We start from the raw sequence: 16,060 nt of genomic DNA on the forward strand, positions 1-16,060 counted from the left end.
TTCGTATTTGGCCACTACAATTTCGAAATTTTGGCCGCCTAAGCGCCGCTCTGCTCACCCTCCCTCGCCAGATGAGGATCATGCAGTGAGGGTGGGACCATCATCAGCTTGTGCTCTTCATCTTCCTTTGACAATAATCGGTCCGGACTGTCTTCAGTCTTCGTCAATACGCCCTGAAAGCTTTCGCCGATACTGCATCATGCTTGCAATGAGAAACTGACTCTAACATTGATTACGGTGCTGGTCGTCATAAGTTGCAAAAGCTGCCTACGAAACTCCCTGCGAAGCACCTGTCGACAGTTAAAAGGCCTCACCATGCAACTCGATGCCTATTCGTAACGCTGAAAATCGCACACACCTCAGGTTCATTTCCTTATAATCACGCCGCCGTCGCTCTACAAAGAGCTATACACTCAACTATGACGAAGCAGTGGAACTACTAGAATACACCAGAGCCAAACCATTGTCTCGAAGTTTTACCTGCGGATAGAGATATGACTCGGAAAATAGGTGGACAGGTGGTTTTACCTTCGTGGATTCCTTCCTGGCTTCCTTCCAACGCCTCGAACCGAAGATGTTCAATACATCTCTCAAATGAAACAAACTCTGTCTGATAGAGATGCGTTCCAGTCCAACGAAAGCGGCGTGGATTATCACAATCTTTGACGGCAGAACAATCCACCGGCCTTAAAAATCAATGTCTCTTGGCGATCTTCTTTGCTTCAGTTTCAAAAACGGACCAAAACTTACCCATCTACAGAATCTTTAAATCTTCTGGATAGCGCGAGTCTCCCCCATGGAACTGTCGACATAACGGCCGGTCGGCTGCCCGCAAAATTCCATCACGATTCTGCAGTGTAGTCTCTATTCTAGGACGCGAAGACGCTTCTAAAGTTTACACCTAGTGGCAATACGCCAGCAAATCGTCCATATCCGTTGACGGCCAAGAAAATAGGGTCAAACGTACCCGTAAGCTTGGGCTGTTTACGCTGGCCTGTATGGAACGAATCCCACAACGTGGGATAGAAACCCAAGTGGTCAAGAGTTGATCGGCCAACCCTGGGTGGAGGTGGATATAGTGATGCGACCTGTTGCGCAATAGTCGTGCTACACCCCTTCAAAGGAAAGAGATGACCGCCAACGATTCTTACTTCCAGCCCGTCTTAGAGCCCTCGCAATGAAATGTAACCAAGGGTGGCTCATGCCAATATGCAGTCGACCAGCACTACCCGAGCGGAGTACATCGGCTGAACAATTTTCTAGGTAGAGCACATTGGCTGAACATTTTTCTGTTCAGAGCACATCGGCTGAACATTGTTCTGGGCAGAGTGCATCGACTGAACATTGGTCTGGGCAGAGTACTTCGACTGAGGAATGTTGTCCAACATGGTAGGTACCAGGACGAGGTTGAGTTAAGAACTTGAGCACGTCAATTTTCGAAATGCGTTCGATTTTGCACGCGGAGTTTTAAAGCAAAATAATACATTTTCAGTCACACAAGCCACCTTCTTGCGCCTGAAATTTCTCAATAGCCAACCCGGAGCAGTCGACGATTGAGTTTCCCAGCAATGCGGCCCAATGCTGACGTTGATCGGGTTGATAAACTCCGAAGCATAGAGCGACATGCACGGTGACATTCGAAAAAAAAACGAAAGGAGTTAGTTAATTGTTAATGAAGTAATGGAGTATCCCGGCCATGAACCTTGAAGAACGTCTTAAGTCAAGCAGAAAGTGCGCCGGCATTTTAGGTATCGTAGAACAGTACTCCGTACTGGAACACGCTATGGCCAGCGGGCTCAAGATATTCAAATTTGTTAGCCTTCAGTATGTTGCTTTCAGATTCATTCTAGCTGTGTCTCCGTTAGCCTATTGCAACGCAAGGTGCATCACCTTCTGCATCTGTAGGCACGCATTCCGACTGGAATGGCTTGGCAGTCGGTCTCGGGGAACTATGGAGGTAGCTGTCACTAGTCAGTTGTACCTGCTCCTCGGCTGAATGAACTGAATGCCTTGAGTCATTGGGCCCAACGGGGTCCGTCCAGTTACAAACGTGGAACACGGGTAAGAAGACCCAACAAGTGTGGCGGGCTGCTGAGCATGGATATAGACCTCGTGAAATGTTGATCGGTCAACGAGAAAATCAACGATTAAGCACGTTGCTCCTGGGGGCGGCTGTGCCATTCTGTCTGTCCATTGTTGAGCGCTCTCAGAGGGGCGCATCTTGGCTGATGGTTTTTCGTATTTGCCAAGGAAAACAGCACCATCCAAGTACAGCTGAATACCACCATAAGCCCATTATATGCATCGAGGCGAAGCGACGGGAAAATACATCCGGGTACGAAATAATAGCACGAGAATCGTTTAAACTGTGTGTATGTGCCATCAGTTGACCTGGAAGTACCAAGCCCTTTCTTCCGCTAAATGTAATACCCCGATGAGGAGTAGGATCCTGAACGAAGAATAAACCAAGTGTTCCGCTGGCCTCGTGATGCGTTTTGAGGCGCCGTCAATGCATCAACAGCTTTCGATTGGCACCCCTTCATCTAAAAGGCGGCAGCAATATGGATCGGTCGAGAAAAGACTTAGGTACTTGAGCGGATAGGGGCTGTGAAAAGGAGTCTTTGTGGTGCTTTTGAGCAACTTTACTATTTCCTCCGTTGTTTCTTTGTGCGCGAACCTATCAGGCCATAGCTCATTTCCCATCGTATCCAATTGTGGTAAACGAACATGATGGGCCAGTTACATACCGGAAGCGATGAAACACAACAATAGCCAGATAGCCCAAGTGATGTACGGGGGTAGGAAGTAGAATGACGACATTCTGGGGGTGAATCTGGAGTATGTGGTACCATTGCAACTCTGGAGTAGTATACTAGCCGCCGTAAGACACGCGACAATACGGGAAAGCAAACAAAAGCACGGGGTTTTCGATGCTCCCTCTATGGTCATGTCGCTTTCAAATCTCCAGTTCCGTCATTTGACTTGACCGTCGTTTCGTCTACAGATCAGCCTGCAGGGAAAACTATCCTAGGATTCACAGGGCTTGCACAAGAGACTTCCAGGCAGCGAGAGGTGCTTACCAGGACCTGTACTGTAAGCATTTGCGAGCAGAGAATGCTGCAAGTGTACTATACGGAGTAAGTACATGAGCATTGCATGTCACCGTGCGGAGTACGAGGAAGAAAATCAACATCCGTTTCATTCCCGAGTATCTCGTCACATCTAAATGTAAGGAAGTACGGAGTACTAATACATGTACTTACTGCGAAAGTATGTACTGTATGTACAAGTACAGTATGTATACGGAGTAAAATAGCTGGGAGTTTTACGTAACAGCTACCCTCGCTCTTAGTACGTCGGAGTCGGCCGAATATCAAAGAGGGTAATAGTACGAGTGCAGACCGACCTCGGTAGGATTTAGTCTATATGACCGAGCGTGCTATAGCACCCCCATGCACTCCACAACTGCTGCCCTCGGTCTCAATCGCACCGCTTGACTATGAGGCATTAACACCGAATTGTATCCAATTTTTGCAGCCCTACGAATACAACGAAATCTCACGTCTATCGCGCCAAGGCCTGCGTTTAGATGGCCTTCGGGTACTGGGATCTAGCTAGCCTGCTGTCAAGATCGAAGACGGTACACCAACACGTACTGTATTGCCACGGGACAAGTTGAAGTTGATACGATACCAACGCAGGCGCATGGCCGAGCCATTCGTTCGTCCATCCCATCTCTACGCTGTCGCGGGCCGAAGCGAACAGAATCAGAAGGTGACTACGGTCGATGTTACAATAATCGCCACCACATCTGCGCTAAAGGAGATCCTGCGTTGGGAGGTACATGATGACATGTGACGGGCTGGTGTGACCGTGACAAGTTCTCTTCCCTCCAAGGTACAAGCCATGAGAAGGGAGGGAGTGGTCTGGACTCTGGATCGCCGTCGATTACATACGAGTACATGTAGATACTTCTCATCGGGAAATGGGTTGCCGCTGGGGCAGCGCTGGAGGTAATAAACCGGTGCCCTTTTCATGCAACATAGATTTTCCTCCTCTAAACGGGCTTTGAACCGGGCCTAGGAGAAGTGACTATTCACTTGTGCCGTCATGCTCGTACATGTACAAGTACACTTACTTGTAAGTACTGTACATCTAGGTGTACTTACAGTAGTTTCATGCATCAACACGACCGTTCTCCCGGACAAAAACACCGGGGAAGGATCGCTTGCAGGCAGCGATCCTGATGATACCTGCGTCTCGCTTTCATATTCGATCCACCTGAGCTATAATTCCCATGGCAGACCGGCCAATGAGACGGGCAGGATCCAGGCCACTCTCCCCGTACTTCGTCCACATACTCCGGACTTGAGATTCCAACTCGTACCCCGGACTCCTACCTACATGTGTGTTTGTTTGACAGCAACGTTGTCGGCTCACGGAGCCGGACTCGCCTCCGTTCGGCCATTGGATGATGACGGGCATGCGAATTGGTTTGACAGGGACAAGGACCAAGTTCGGTGGCCCAGAGTGGCGCCGTCACATGTTTGGAGTTGTAGCAGCTCCGTGCAGCGGTACTCCGTATCCGTAATATGTGTACATCGTGCGTAGCTACCGACCGATGGAGTCTGAAACTCCAGCAGTTAGTTCAACTAAACCATGCCAAGGTAACCCCACAAGATTTATTGTCGGTGTATTTCGCGCTTGTTCAGTGCTCGAAATGAGTTGAACACGACCCCAAACTGCAACAGGCTCTCGGTCGTGCGAATAAACAAGCGCTGAAGGCTTCTCTTATTTCATTCATCGTTTCGCACCCGAACCCGCTCTCCATCTCTTCTCGAAATCGAGTTCCAGCAACCATCAACCTCAGTCAAGAACCGATTCGCAAGGACGTGGTCTTGCCGCATCGCCAACTGCCTCCGAAGAGCAACACCAACGCAGCCTCTATGTTTAACTCGTCACCGATGCAGCCGGGGGAGAGCCCAACGGCCATCTCCCAGCAGCTCACGGCGGCGGAGGGAAAGAGAAAAGTAAAGCTTGGATACCATAGAACGTCCATGGCATGCGGTATGAATCGCCTCCCCCCACAGTGTTCCAACAATGCAGGCGCAAAGGACGGACACTTACATGAGATGTGAAGAGCCCTGTCGTCAAAGAAAGATACGATGCACGCCGGCGCCAAACGACCGAGATTGTCTCAGCTGCATCCGCCTAAAGAAGAAATGCGTGTTCGCCCCGACAAAGAATCGAGTGGGAAGCGTGGAATCAATGAAGGGTGTCATTCAGACCGAGTCTTCCTTGGAGTCTGTCGGAGCGAGGTCCGCACAACGCGTCGACGACCCTTCTCTTACTGTGGCCTCGGGCGTTTATGCCTTTAGAAACAATGACGGTACGCACCGGTTACTTGGGGAAATATATTTTGTCACCGCTGACGAGGACGAAGGATTCGGGAAGAGAGACACGTCAGAAGACGAGGGCGCCTTCGGATCACACTCCGCCTCCATCGGCTTGGCAGACAGGTATGGGGGAGCTCCGACATCAAGTTGGGAAACTCCCGTTGTTTGCTCCAAGCTTCGTTCCATCGACAACTCGAGACCGTACACCCCGATGCAATCGGCCATTCCTGGCCGGGCCGCGACCAACGTAGGGATGTCAGACCATTCCCTTTACCTCAACTGCAACTGTGCCGAATGCATGGGCCCTCATGGCCAGCGACAGGACACCTCCGGCCGGCCGCCATATAATACCATGGACACCTATCCATCTGTCTACGGCCAACCAGCCGTCGGCGGAGCTGGTCCTTGTGTCGTGAGGCCCGGCATGCAAGCATCGCCAACCGAATCCGCCATACCGCAGGCCGAAGGGTGGCTGCCGGAGACGTTCCCGTATCAACAGTATACCTGTTCAGCTCCGATGGGTGGCATGGACGGCTACTACATCATCAACAATTAGCGGATCCTGACAGGTACTAAACTTGGGAACTGATACGACTACGGAGTACTTTTTTTCGAGCTCATATGTGTTATGCCTGGTGTACATGATTCGCACCCGGTGATTTGGAATGCCGTTTTCGGTGTCATTTGGGATGTCGTTCGGGCAATCGTTGGATCTGTCGTCTGGCCTGATGTTATGAAATGGAGCCGCGCCTCCGACCAAAGGCGGCGATTTCGCCTGGTCTGTGATCGAGCTATGTGTAGGAGGTACCTGGGTTGTATTTTGATGAAACTCCTCTTCACATAGCCTGGCTGGGACACAACACGACCACAAACGACGGCGGCTGCCGTCGGAATCATCTGAAGCACTTTCATCGCTCGCTTGGAAGCAAAAAGCGGCCAACCAACCGTACAAAGAAGAACATGAAAAAAGGCCCCTTCCAGTGGGTTTTAGCATGAACAATGCACCTAAGCATGGACCATTTGGCGTGATGCCTTTGCATGTAAGATTGTCTTTTTGCGACTCCATCCCATAGTGCCCAGCAAGACGACATAAACAATTGGTATGCGCAATTGTGGCGAGAATTTCCATTGGAAAATCTTGCTTGCAAATCCTGTTGCCTCTTCTTTGTTTTCCTTGTTCAGTCGCTTTGCGCTCTTTCATTCAGTCTATGCCATCCGCCAATGATTGCTGCACAGAGGCCGTGTCGCGTGCATCATACAACTGAAAAAACAGTGGTGAATGAATGCCGGACGGTCATGAGCACAGGTGACTAGCTCATAACCCAAGAAGCGCTGAAATATGAATAACGGACATCCATAACTTATTTCGCCTCTGCCCTATCGTGCCAGATCTTGCTCCGCTTTCTGCACCGAAAGCACGTTTCTATATTCACTGCTCCGGAGAAACGACGAAGACAGTACTCCGTACACATGGTCATCTTGCCTCTCCTTAAAAATATAAGTAAATATCGTCCGACTTGAAGAAGCGCCTCCAAGATTCTGGCAGTTCACGAAATAAAAGCATAAAGTTGTCACTTATTCCCAATACCAACAGTAACCAGCAACGTCTCTGCCTTTTGCCCATCGACGCCAGAGAAATGGACGACAATACAGGGCAGTTTACCGCATCACCATGTGAGCTACGCTGAACAACCCCAGTCAGAACTTCATTCAACTAACCACATAAGAAGCACTTCAGCATGCTAGCCAGCAGCTCGCTCGTTGGAAGAGTGGCCGCCCAGTTTGTGCGCCCGGCCAGGACAATGCCATTTTGCCGGCCGAGGAATTGGACGAAGACCGGGACGAAAACCAGCCACCACTGGGTTATGCCAATGTTCTACCTGCTCGCGGACAAGATTCCATTACGAGCCAGCAGGACTGGGAGTATACGCCCGAGAAGAGCCAAGGTTTCCAAGTCGAGTTTCCCCCTGGACCTCAAGCTGGCAAGCAAGTACTCTTATACGGCTTCCAGGGGTGCGTCCCTTTTGTATCCAGCTCATTCAAGTCTTTTCAGGCTGCTGTCCAAAGGCTCCTCAGCCTGGACACAATCTCCAGTCCGTCGGCTTACTATACACTCGTGCATTTTGACACCAGCAACGACGGCAAGCTCACCTGGATCACCGACGAGGTGGACTCACCCGAGGGGCCGGCGATCAAGCACGTCCTGGAGCACTTTTTTCCTGGCATAAACGGCAACGGTGAGACGCATAAGATGACCTGCTCCGGATGTGCCTTATTTGTCAAGCTTCCGCACGAGAAAACACCGGCGAGCTGGAAGCCGGCAGAGAGCCAGCTGCTGGCCGACGTGGCGCAGCTTGACTTCGTCGAGGATAGAGACACTATCCCGTCCAAGGCCTATTTTTGTTTCCCCAGCGACTTTGGGGATGATGACACACCGATGGACGCATGGGATTCGCGGCAGTATCTCGCCCATCTGCGAACGGCGGCCGGTGTGTTGGTGGGGCCTCCTAGGTGTGGCGGCAGCATTCACCACTCCGTCTTGAAGCTGCGCAAGGTAGATGACACCGGGTCCTGGAGCGACTCTGTGCGGACTTACGGCTTTTCGGGAATCCGACAGTCTGATCTGCGGGCCATACAGCCATGGAGGAACGCGGCTGAGGCCAAGGCCAACGGCGAGTGGGCAAAGGATTCCAGGGGAAATGATGTTGCGCGCATGCCTGAAGTACAACTTTTGCGCCAAACCCTCCCAGACAAGAACGTATACTTTGTTATACCGGGATTCTACCCAGATATGACGCCCGATTTTGCCAACTTCGTCCCAGAGGTCCACTTACTCCGACCGACCAGCGTCCAGTTCCCAGCTGCTTTGTCCCGTATGCGTGCTATTGTTGACAACTTCCTGGGAAATGAGGTTCATGGAGTGACCCATATTCGCCTGCTCTCGGGTCGACGGACAATAGGGGATGATATCGACAGCAATCAGGGGACACTTCTGCTGCCAATGAAGGGCACGGTATCGGCTGACCATATCGCCAAGTGCCTCACCGAACTCGTCCGAGACGATGCCCGCTTCATCGTACTGCACCCGATATACCAGGATGAGGAAACTACGCTCCATGCAGGGTGGGCAAAAGGAACTTCCTCTCGGGAGTCAACTCTCCCTCTGCCACCACTGGGCTCGACTGTCGCCGAGTTCAGGGAGCAGGTGTATGAGCTGTGCCAGCTACTGGTCGGCGAGCGGGTTTTGTACAATCCCGACGCCGACGATGTCAGCATCAGCCCCTATCTTTTGAATGGACTGGAGCTACCGACCTACATTGTTGGCCCGAAAACAACAGATGATGAGTGGTTCAGTATTCGTGCCCAGATGCCCACGCGCAATGCCAATGTGCACATCTGGCCAGCGTCGAAATGGGATTGGCAAAAGCGCATGGCCAGGAGCAACATTTGGGGTCCTCGGTATGGGCCTGCGGCGCGTTACAGTGGGAATTCTGACGTCGACGAAAAGAACCTGGCTCTCCAACGACCAACTCAAGTAGATTCTTACAGGCTCTCTGAATCGACCGACGTTATCGACAGCGATTTGATGGCAAAGCAACGGAAGCCTAGGCAGTCACGGCATGAATCTGACAACGCCGGCTCCCAGGTCTACTCCATATTCGAGGATCACCGTTCAGTGTCACCGGTTGAATACGAGCCGAAAGGCTCCGCAGTGACTGCGGCCATCGTTCCGGACATCGGGCTCAACGAAGTCGCCCGCGAGAAACGCCTCACTCGAAAACTTCGCAGCATGCTCCTGCAGCGCATTGTAAGATGTCCCTACCCCCAGTGCGACTTTACTATCCGCGGCGAGGAAAATCATGCGTTCGAATCGCACGTTTACAAGTGGCATCTCGCGAGGAAGTGTATCTGGTGCGACGAGCCTGTCTTCGAATGGTGGGATGATGAACGCAAAGATAGGCATCTGCGAGAGAAGCACAGAGAACGTCTTATGGGTTCACTGGGCGTAACCAGTGGCGTCATCACGCAGAGAGACGGTGAGGAGATAGTAACCATCCCCCTCAAACAACTGCCCTCGATCGTGTACTGGTCCAGCAGCCTCCCGGGACCACCTGCTGACACCAACCCGTACGACGACGACGAGACACGCCATGCCACCTCCCTACATCCGCTGTATGGACCTGGCCAGCGCTTCTGCGACCGTTGCGGTCGTGATCGGCGACACTTTGCGACGAAGGCGGAGGAGTTATATCACGACCGAAACTGCGTCCCTGGGGTTCTTAATGGTGCACGATGCAACTTCTGCAAAGACTGTGGCGCCTACCGGTGGTACACGCACGAGGACATCCTTCGCAGTGGCCGCTGCCCGAACGGTGCGTACGAGCCTTGCAGTCACTTGTCGGATCCGCAGGGGCCCGGGGAGTTCTGCGTTCGTTGCGGCATCGACTTCCGTCCTCTCTCACCGAGCGTACGTTTACTCCATGAAGAGTCGTGCAGGGGCTATGATTCGCAACCGGGGCGCTTCTGTCCTCACTGCGGCGTCAACTTTTGGGAGGGACATGCCGTGGCCGACTGGCACTACAACACCCGGCATATAGAGACATGCGCGGCCATGGGGGACGAGGAGACTGCCATCGAGCCGCGTAACGACGGGGATAGCGAGGGCCAGACGAATAAGCAGTCGAAGGCGAACAAGGACGATGCATCCAGGAAGCCAAAGAAACGGAAGAGGTTTACTGGGAACGAGGATGACAACACCGCCGACTCACACTGCGGGCCCGAGGACGCCCTCGAAACCATGCGCGACCAGCCCACACTCTCCAGGGTGGAGCAAGGGGGGGCAAAGCGTCGTCGCGACGATGCCGACACCAGCTATTCGGGCGATATCTCCAGCGACTCATCAGATAGCCTAGCACCCAACGAGGTCGAAACTGGGCGACCCGCTAAGCGCCAGCGAAGACGCAGGACCAAGGATGACGACGGGCTGTATCAGTACTCGTCCGATGAGGATTCAGCCGATGGACTTTTGCCGGACGAAGACGACTTGCGCCGTGAAGAGAGCGCAGGCGACGAGGAGACGGCGGACCAGGCCGAGTCCCAAATCTTCACCGAGGCGGGCGAGACTGAGCGGCCGAAGAAAGCGTTTGTCGTCTCTTCTGGAGAGTTGGACGGTGAGTATCGGTATGCCAGCGATGGATATGGACGGCGGAAGAGACGCAAGATTTTCGTTCAGAGCAAAGCGATGGCGACGGCAAAGGATGCAGCATCTCTGCCGAAGCAGGGAGCTAATCAGACCACCAACCGGACGACGGAGCACCGCAGAAACGAGCTTGTCGACGAGGCTGCTGCCACCCATGAACGCCCTGTACCCCTGGAAGTTCCAGTAGCACAAGAACCGGCTCGATCCCCAACAAGTTCGTCTGACCATGCGAATGGGTCACCCTTGGATCAAAATGATGCTTCTGAAGCTGCTTCAAGACCACCAGCACCTCCTCCTGCCTCTCCTCCCGACCCATCGAGGACTAGCACCAAGCAGGTCAAGAAGCCCACAAACAAGAAGGCCGCAGGAAAGAGAAGGAAGAAAGCTACAGCTAAGGCCGTACCCAAACCCAAGCCACTGCCAAAGCCTGCGAAGGCTGCTGTGCGAAGGAAAGCGACCGTGAAGAAGGAGGCAACGCCAGATGGGACGCCGACATTGTCGTCAATACCATTAGCGGACCATATCGTAGCGACGGAGGCAAATACGCAAAAGGATGGTAGGCCATTGCGACGGTCAACGCGGACCCGAATCAGAACCCAAAAGACGCGAGCCTAGAGCCGTAGAAATGATGCGGGCATTTGTATTTTCCAGGCTGGATATCGGTGTCGTGGATGGCCAGCCTTGATTTCTGCTTTCCATGTTCTGTTTGCGTCCTGGAGAATAACATGTCAGTTGGGCCGTGAACAGTTTTGCTTTCCACGCCGCGATTCCTTCTGTGCGAGCAACTGGAGAGAAGAGAGGAGATGAGATGCCAACGGAAATATCCCTTTTGTACATAGCAATTATTATTGGACGCGTCGTCTGGCGTCGTCGACCTGTCATGATTATAACACGCCGCAATGGCAAGCCGGCCTGTAATTCCTGCATGTCTCGAGCCTAACCTCTGCTGCCACTACAAACGCTCAATTGCTTCGAGGAGCACCCCAACTGCCCCGTTGCCAACGTCACCCTTGTCACCTAGAAGCGCGCTCACATCGCTGAGAAGGCCCAGGGGGATGTAGCATCCAGTCTTGGCCTTTTCCAAGCTCTCCTTCAGCCGGCTCGTGTGCTCCCACTCCTTCGCCGCCACCTCGGCCCTCTCGATGACGCGCGTCGCGATGCCGCACATGGCCGCGCAGTGCATGCCGAAGCTGCCCTCGGCAACGCCGTCTTCCAGCTTATACATGAACGTCACCCGGCGCTCCTCCTCATCGACGTGGATCTGCATTCGCCGGGCACGGATCTCGGGGTGGTTCTCAAACTCAGTCGCCAGCGAGTGGTAGTGGGTGGCAAAGAAGCCGACGCAGCCAATATGAGTCGCGACGTGGTGCAGCACCGCCTGCGCGACGGCAACACCGTCGTACGAACTTGTTCCGCGTCCGAGCTCGTCCAGGATCACCAGCGACCGCGGCGTCGCCTCGGCGAGGATCTTCTTCGTCTCCGAAAGCTCCACGAAGAAGGTCGACTGCGCCGCGAAAATGTTGTCGTTGGCACCCAGGCGGGACATGATGCGATCGACGGGTGTAAGTCGCGCAGACACGGCTGGGACGAAACATCCAATCTGGCCCATGATGACGGCCACGCACGTCTGCAAATGGGCGTCAGCTTGAGTGCATTGCAGCGTCTAAACAGGGGAGCACGTACCATGCGGAGAACGGTCGATTTGCCGGCGGCGTTGGCGCCCGTGAGCAGGTCGATCTTTGCCTTGTCGCCGCCGAGTTTGATGTCGTTGGGAATGAAGTCATCGACGCTGTTCATCATGCAGGGGTGTCGCAAGCCCTCTAATTCCACGACGCTTCGCTCCTCGTCAACAAACATCGGCCTGCAGCTCGGCTGTCCCAGAGACGACGATGTCCTCGCGAGGCTGACGAGGCAGTCCAGCTGCGAGACAATCGCAATGGCGCGCAGCCAAGTGGAATAATCAACATCAAACTTCTTGAAGAAGCGCAGGGAGACCTCTCGAACAAGCTGCGAATGCGTTTCTTCCGCTTCTTGCAGCTCCCGCACGAGCTGAGTGAGCTCCGCAAAGTACCATCGCTTGACATCTTTCGTCGCCGACATCTGCCGCCAGCTCGAAGGGACTTTGGCTGCTTTTGGCGCCTCCAACTGATAGATCTCCTTGCCGACGTCGGTAAACTTGACACCCTTGCATTTGAGCTCGGACTTTTTCGCACGAAGCAGCTCCTGGAGCTGCCCTTTGATCTCTTCCATGTTGTCCAGGCTCCGATCAAAATCTTCATCGATGCCACGCTCCGGTATGAGCAACTTGTCGTCCCGCGCCATGCGGCGGTCAAAGGCCGTCCGCCAATAGCTCAGAGGTTCTTCGAGGTCGGGCATGGCCAAAACGAGCTTGTCGACGAGGTTGCTGCCGCCCTTGAACGCGCCGAGGAGGCCCATGGTGTATTCTATCTGCTCAAAGCCCTCCAAGACACGCACAAAGTCCTCGGGCTTGCACACGCCAGCGTGGATGCGCGAGATGAGCCGCTCCAGATCAGGCATCTTGACAAGCTGCGACGCAAACTGCTCGCGGACCGACGGATCCGCGTTCATCATCTCCACCGCATCCAACCGATCGTTGATGCGATCGATGTGGCAGAGGGGATGGGCAACCCACTTCCTAAAGAGGCGCTTCCCGAACGGCGTCACGCACTTATTCAGCAGGTTAAACAGCGTCCCCTCGGTGCCGGCGTTGACCGAGTTGGAGAACAACTCCAAGTTGACGAGCGTCTGACCGTCGAGAACGAGCGTTCCGTTCTTTTGGATCGGGTCGTACGTTTCAAAGTTGCCCTGGGAGATGAGGGGGCCCTCGAGCTTGAGAAACTTGAGGTAGGACACGAGAGCGCCCATGGCGGACATGACGAGGTCGTCGTCTTTGTGCATCTGCAGGGCTTTGGGCCAGTCGTCGGCGAAGTAGCCTCCTGAGTTTAGTTCCCTGCGAGACACATCGGCATCCCAGAACTCGATGCCTGGCTTCAGATGGGTCCAAATAGTCGTGGGGCTCGTGTTGTTCTTGAGGATTCGGAGCGCTTTGGTGGACAGGCGCGACCTTTCGAGAAGTAGCTCACGCGGTCCCGTCTGAGCAATGAGGGTTTCGAACTTTGTCAAGTCGGCGTCATCGACGAATGCCGATAAATGGAAGCGACCGGTAGCCGTGTCCGCAAAGGCGATGCCGAAGGCCGGCATGCCATCCAACTCGGACTCCTTGACGGCAAGGCAGTAGGCGGCCATGTCATCCTGAAGCATACCACCATCGACCAGAGTCCCCGCCGTCAGAACGCAGGCCAGCTGGCGCGAAATGACCTTGTCGGCCTTTTTGTTCTTGTCTTGGCGCTCGCGCATCTCCTTGCCCAGGTTGGTCTCCATCTGGTCGACGCGAGCGACCTTGTACTGCTTGGCGATGAACTGGTTGACCCAGTGGTCCAAGGAGCTCTCGGGAACGCCCACCATGCGCATGTTGACACGGTCCGTCATCTTGAAGTCGAACTCCTGGTGGCCGACGGTGGCGTCATTCTCGTACAGCTCGTAGAACTTTCCTTTTTTGAAAAAGACGATGGTATCCCACAGGTTCTGCTTGATCTCCCAGTACTGCTTCTCGAAGGGCGAGAACTTGGCCCAGGCCATGGGTGGAATGTAGATTGTGCGTGGGTCGTAATCCGGGTCCCCGCGAGCGCGCCGCTCTTTGTCCTTGATATTGGCAAGCCAAGGGTAGCGGTCTTCCGGCTCCCTCGTGTGTGCCTTTTCCTTGCCCGTTGGATCTCTGGCACGGTCGGCACGGGCCGTGACAGGACGTCTGTCGGTTGACTCGGGGTCATAGCTCCACAGCGCCGCAGTAGAACTCGACGCGTCTATCGGAGCCTCCATGTCCGCGTCCAACACGACGTCGGCGTCGGCGGCTGCGGGATGCTGCTGAGGCGACGATGCTTGGGAAGAAACGTTGGCACGCTTTCGTGATGCTACTGGCTTCGAGGGTCGCTTGCGCTTTTTCGGCCTATCCTCGTCGGATTCGGAGGCTATAAAGTCGTCCATGTCATCTGTTCTGTCAGCATTCGTCACCTGCGCCGAGAGGCGGTGGAAACACACCATCATCATCGTCGTGCTGCATTTCGTCCTCCTCGTACTCGTCCTCGTGCTTGACGGCGGGCCGCCGACGCCGTGCCGATTTGGAAGCGTATGTGAATGGTTCGTCGTCGGAATCGGACGCTTCGGCGTAGCTGATGGGCTTTTTGGCCTGCAAATGTTAGGTCTTTCCTCCATCGCCGCCCCATGAGGAGGGAGATGGTACCTTGCGCGTCGGGCTCGAGCCTTCCGCCGCCTTCGATGTGGCCAGATTACTTGCACGTCTCTGCGAAGACATGACGGCCGGCAACCGTTCGTTTTCCTGGGAGCTGCTGGGCTCGATGGCGTCGCTGCTTGCCACAGGGGTCGAGAGTTTTGAGGCCTTTGGCTTCGGCGCCGGAGGTGGTGGCGGCGGCAGCGAGTTCGCCTCCGTTTCCTTCAGACAGGGTGGTGATGCAGTTGCCGGTGATGATTTTTGAAAGAACGAGACGATAGATCGCTGCTTCGACGACGATGGTGTGGGGGTCGACTTGGGCGCGCGCGCAGGCGTGCGAACAATCTTGTCGCCTGCCATGATGGCGACCAGCGGATCACGGAACAAGGGAAATACGGCGAACAAAGTGATCCGTGGACAGGAACCGTTCGATTAGTATGACAAGGAACGAAAACAAACGCAATGGCGGCAGTTGGCGGTGATGATGTATATCTAGTGAGGAAGTCGTGAGAGGGGAGTAGTCAATACTAGGTGAACAGAACAAAGTGCAAGTGCAGAGAACCGCGTCGCGTAAATGGACCCGTGTCGGTAGCTCTGGCTGTCGCGTAAAGAGCAAGGGTTCAGGGAGGAGACTACGGTGCTAATTCCATTTATAAGCACTGTGACACTACCACCGTACGTACCATGTATTAATACTCCGTACTCTGTATCCGTACGTCCGTACGAAGAACGTACAACTAATACCTCTTATTAATTATTACGGGGTATCCGTACAGTACATGGCACCACAGAGAAATTACCGGAGTACTCCGTACTGTAAGTATAACCCCATGCCATCGTCAGAAGAATTGTGAATACGGAGTACAAAAGTAATGCTACATAACCTCCTTAAGAAGGGGTGGGTCAACTTGGCGCACTGTGCGTTGGTACGCCATTGCTGGGCTGGCAGTAAGAACCAAGAGTTCCTGCCATCGTCAAGTTCAACACCATGATTGCTCTTGCTTTTTGCCAATCTACTGCCAGGATCAATGGCTAATCACGCACTTTAATGCCTGCTGAGAGGCCTGTTCAACCAGCTTCAGCTTCATTTTGTTCCTTGTCGCCGTGGAGAGGCACCTTGTTCGTCACGGACGCTGTCTGGTCTCATCCCAAGTG

At 53.9% G+C, this 16,060-nt stretch overlaps 3 protein-coding genes across 3 annotated transcripts; 2 read left to right on the forward strand and 1 right to left on the reverse strand.

Moving 5' to 3' along the window:
* Positions 1 to 5,100: 5,100 nt before the first annotated feature.
* Positions 5,101 to 5,952, forward strand: DCS_06354 (uncharacterized protein; the record flags this gene model as incomplete). Its single annotated transcript, XM_040803644.1, has 1 exon — positions 5,101 to 5,952. One exon carries the CDS (start codon positions 5,101 to 5,103, stop codon positions 5,950 to 5,952), a length of 852 nt encoding a protein of 283 aa, XP_040653748.1.
* Positions 5,953 to 7,647: 1,695 nt separating this feature from the next.
* On the forward strand, positions 7,648 to 11,211 carry DCS_06355 (uncharacterized protein; the record flags this gene model as incomplete). Its single annotated transcript, XM_040803645.1, has 1 exon — positions 7,648 to 11,211. One exon carries the CDS (start codon positions 7,648 to 7,650, stop codon positions 11,209 to 11,211), a length of 3,564 nt encoding a protein of 1,187 aa, XP_040653749.1.
* A 337-nt stretch (positions 11,212 to 11,548) lies between these two features.
* Positions 11,549 to 15,265, reverse strand: DCS_06356 (DNA mismatch repair protein msh6; the record flags this gene model as incomplete). Its single annotated transcript, XM_040803646.1, has 4 exons — positions 11,549 to 12,223; positions 12,280 to 14,666; positions 14,716 to 14,863; positions 14,918 to 15,265. The coding sequence occupies 4 exons, from the start codon at positions 15,263 to 15,265 to the stop codon at positions 11,549 to 11,551; spliced, it is 3,558 nt and encodes a 1,185-aa protein (XP_040653750.1).
* Between the last annotated feature and the right edge of the window lie 795 nt (positions 15,266 to 16,060).

The sequence above is a fragment of the Drechmeria coniospora genome, chromosome 03 (genome assembly GCF_001625195.1).
Source record: "Drechmeria coniospora strain ARSEF 6962 chromosome 03, whole genome shotgun sequence".
Taxonomy (NCBI): Eukaryota; Fungi; Ascomycota; class Sordariomycetes; order Hypocreales; family Ophiocordycipitaceae; genus Drechmeria; species Drechmeria coniospora.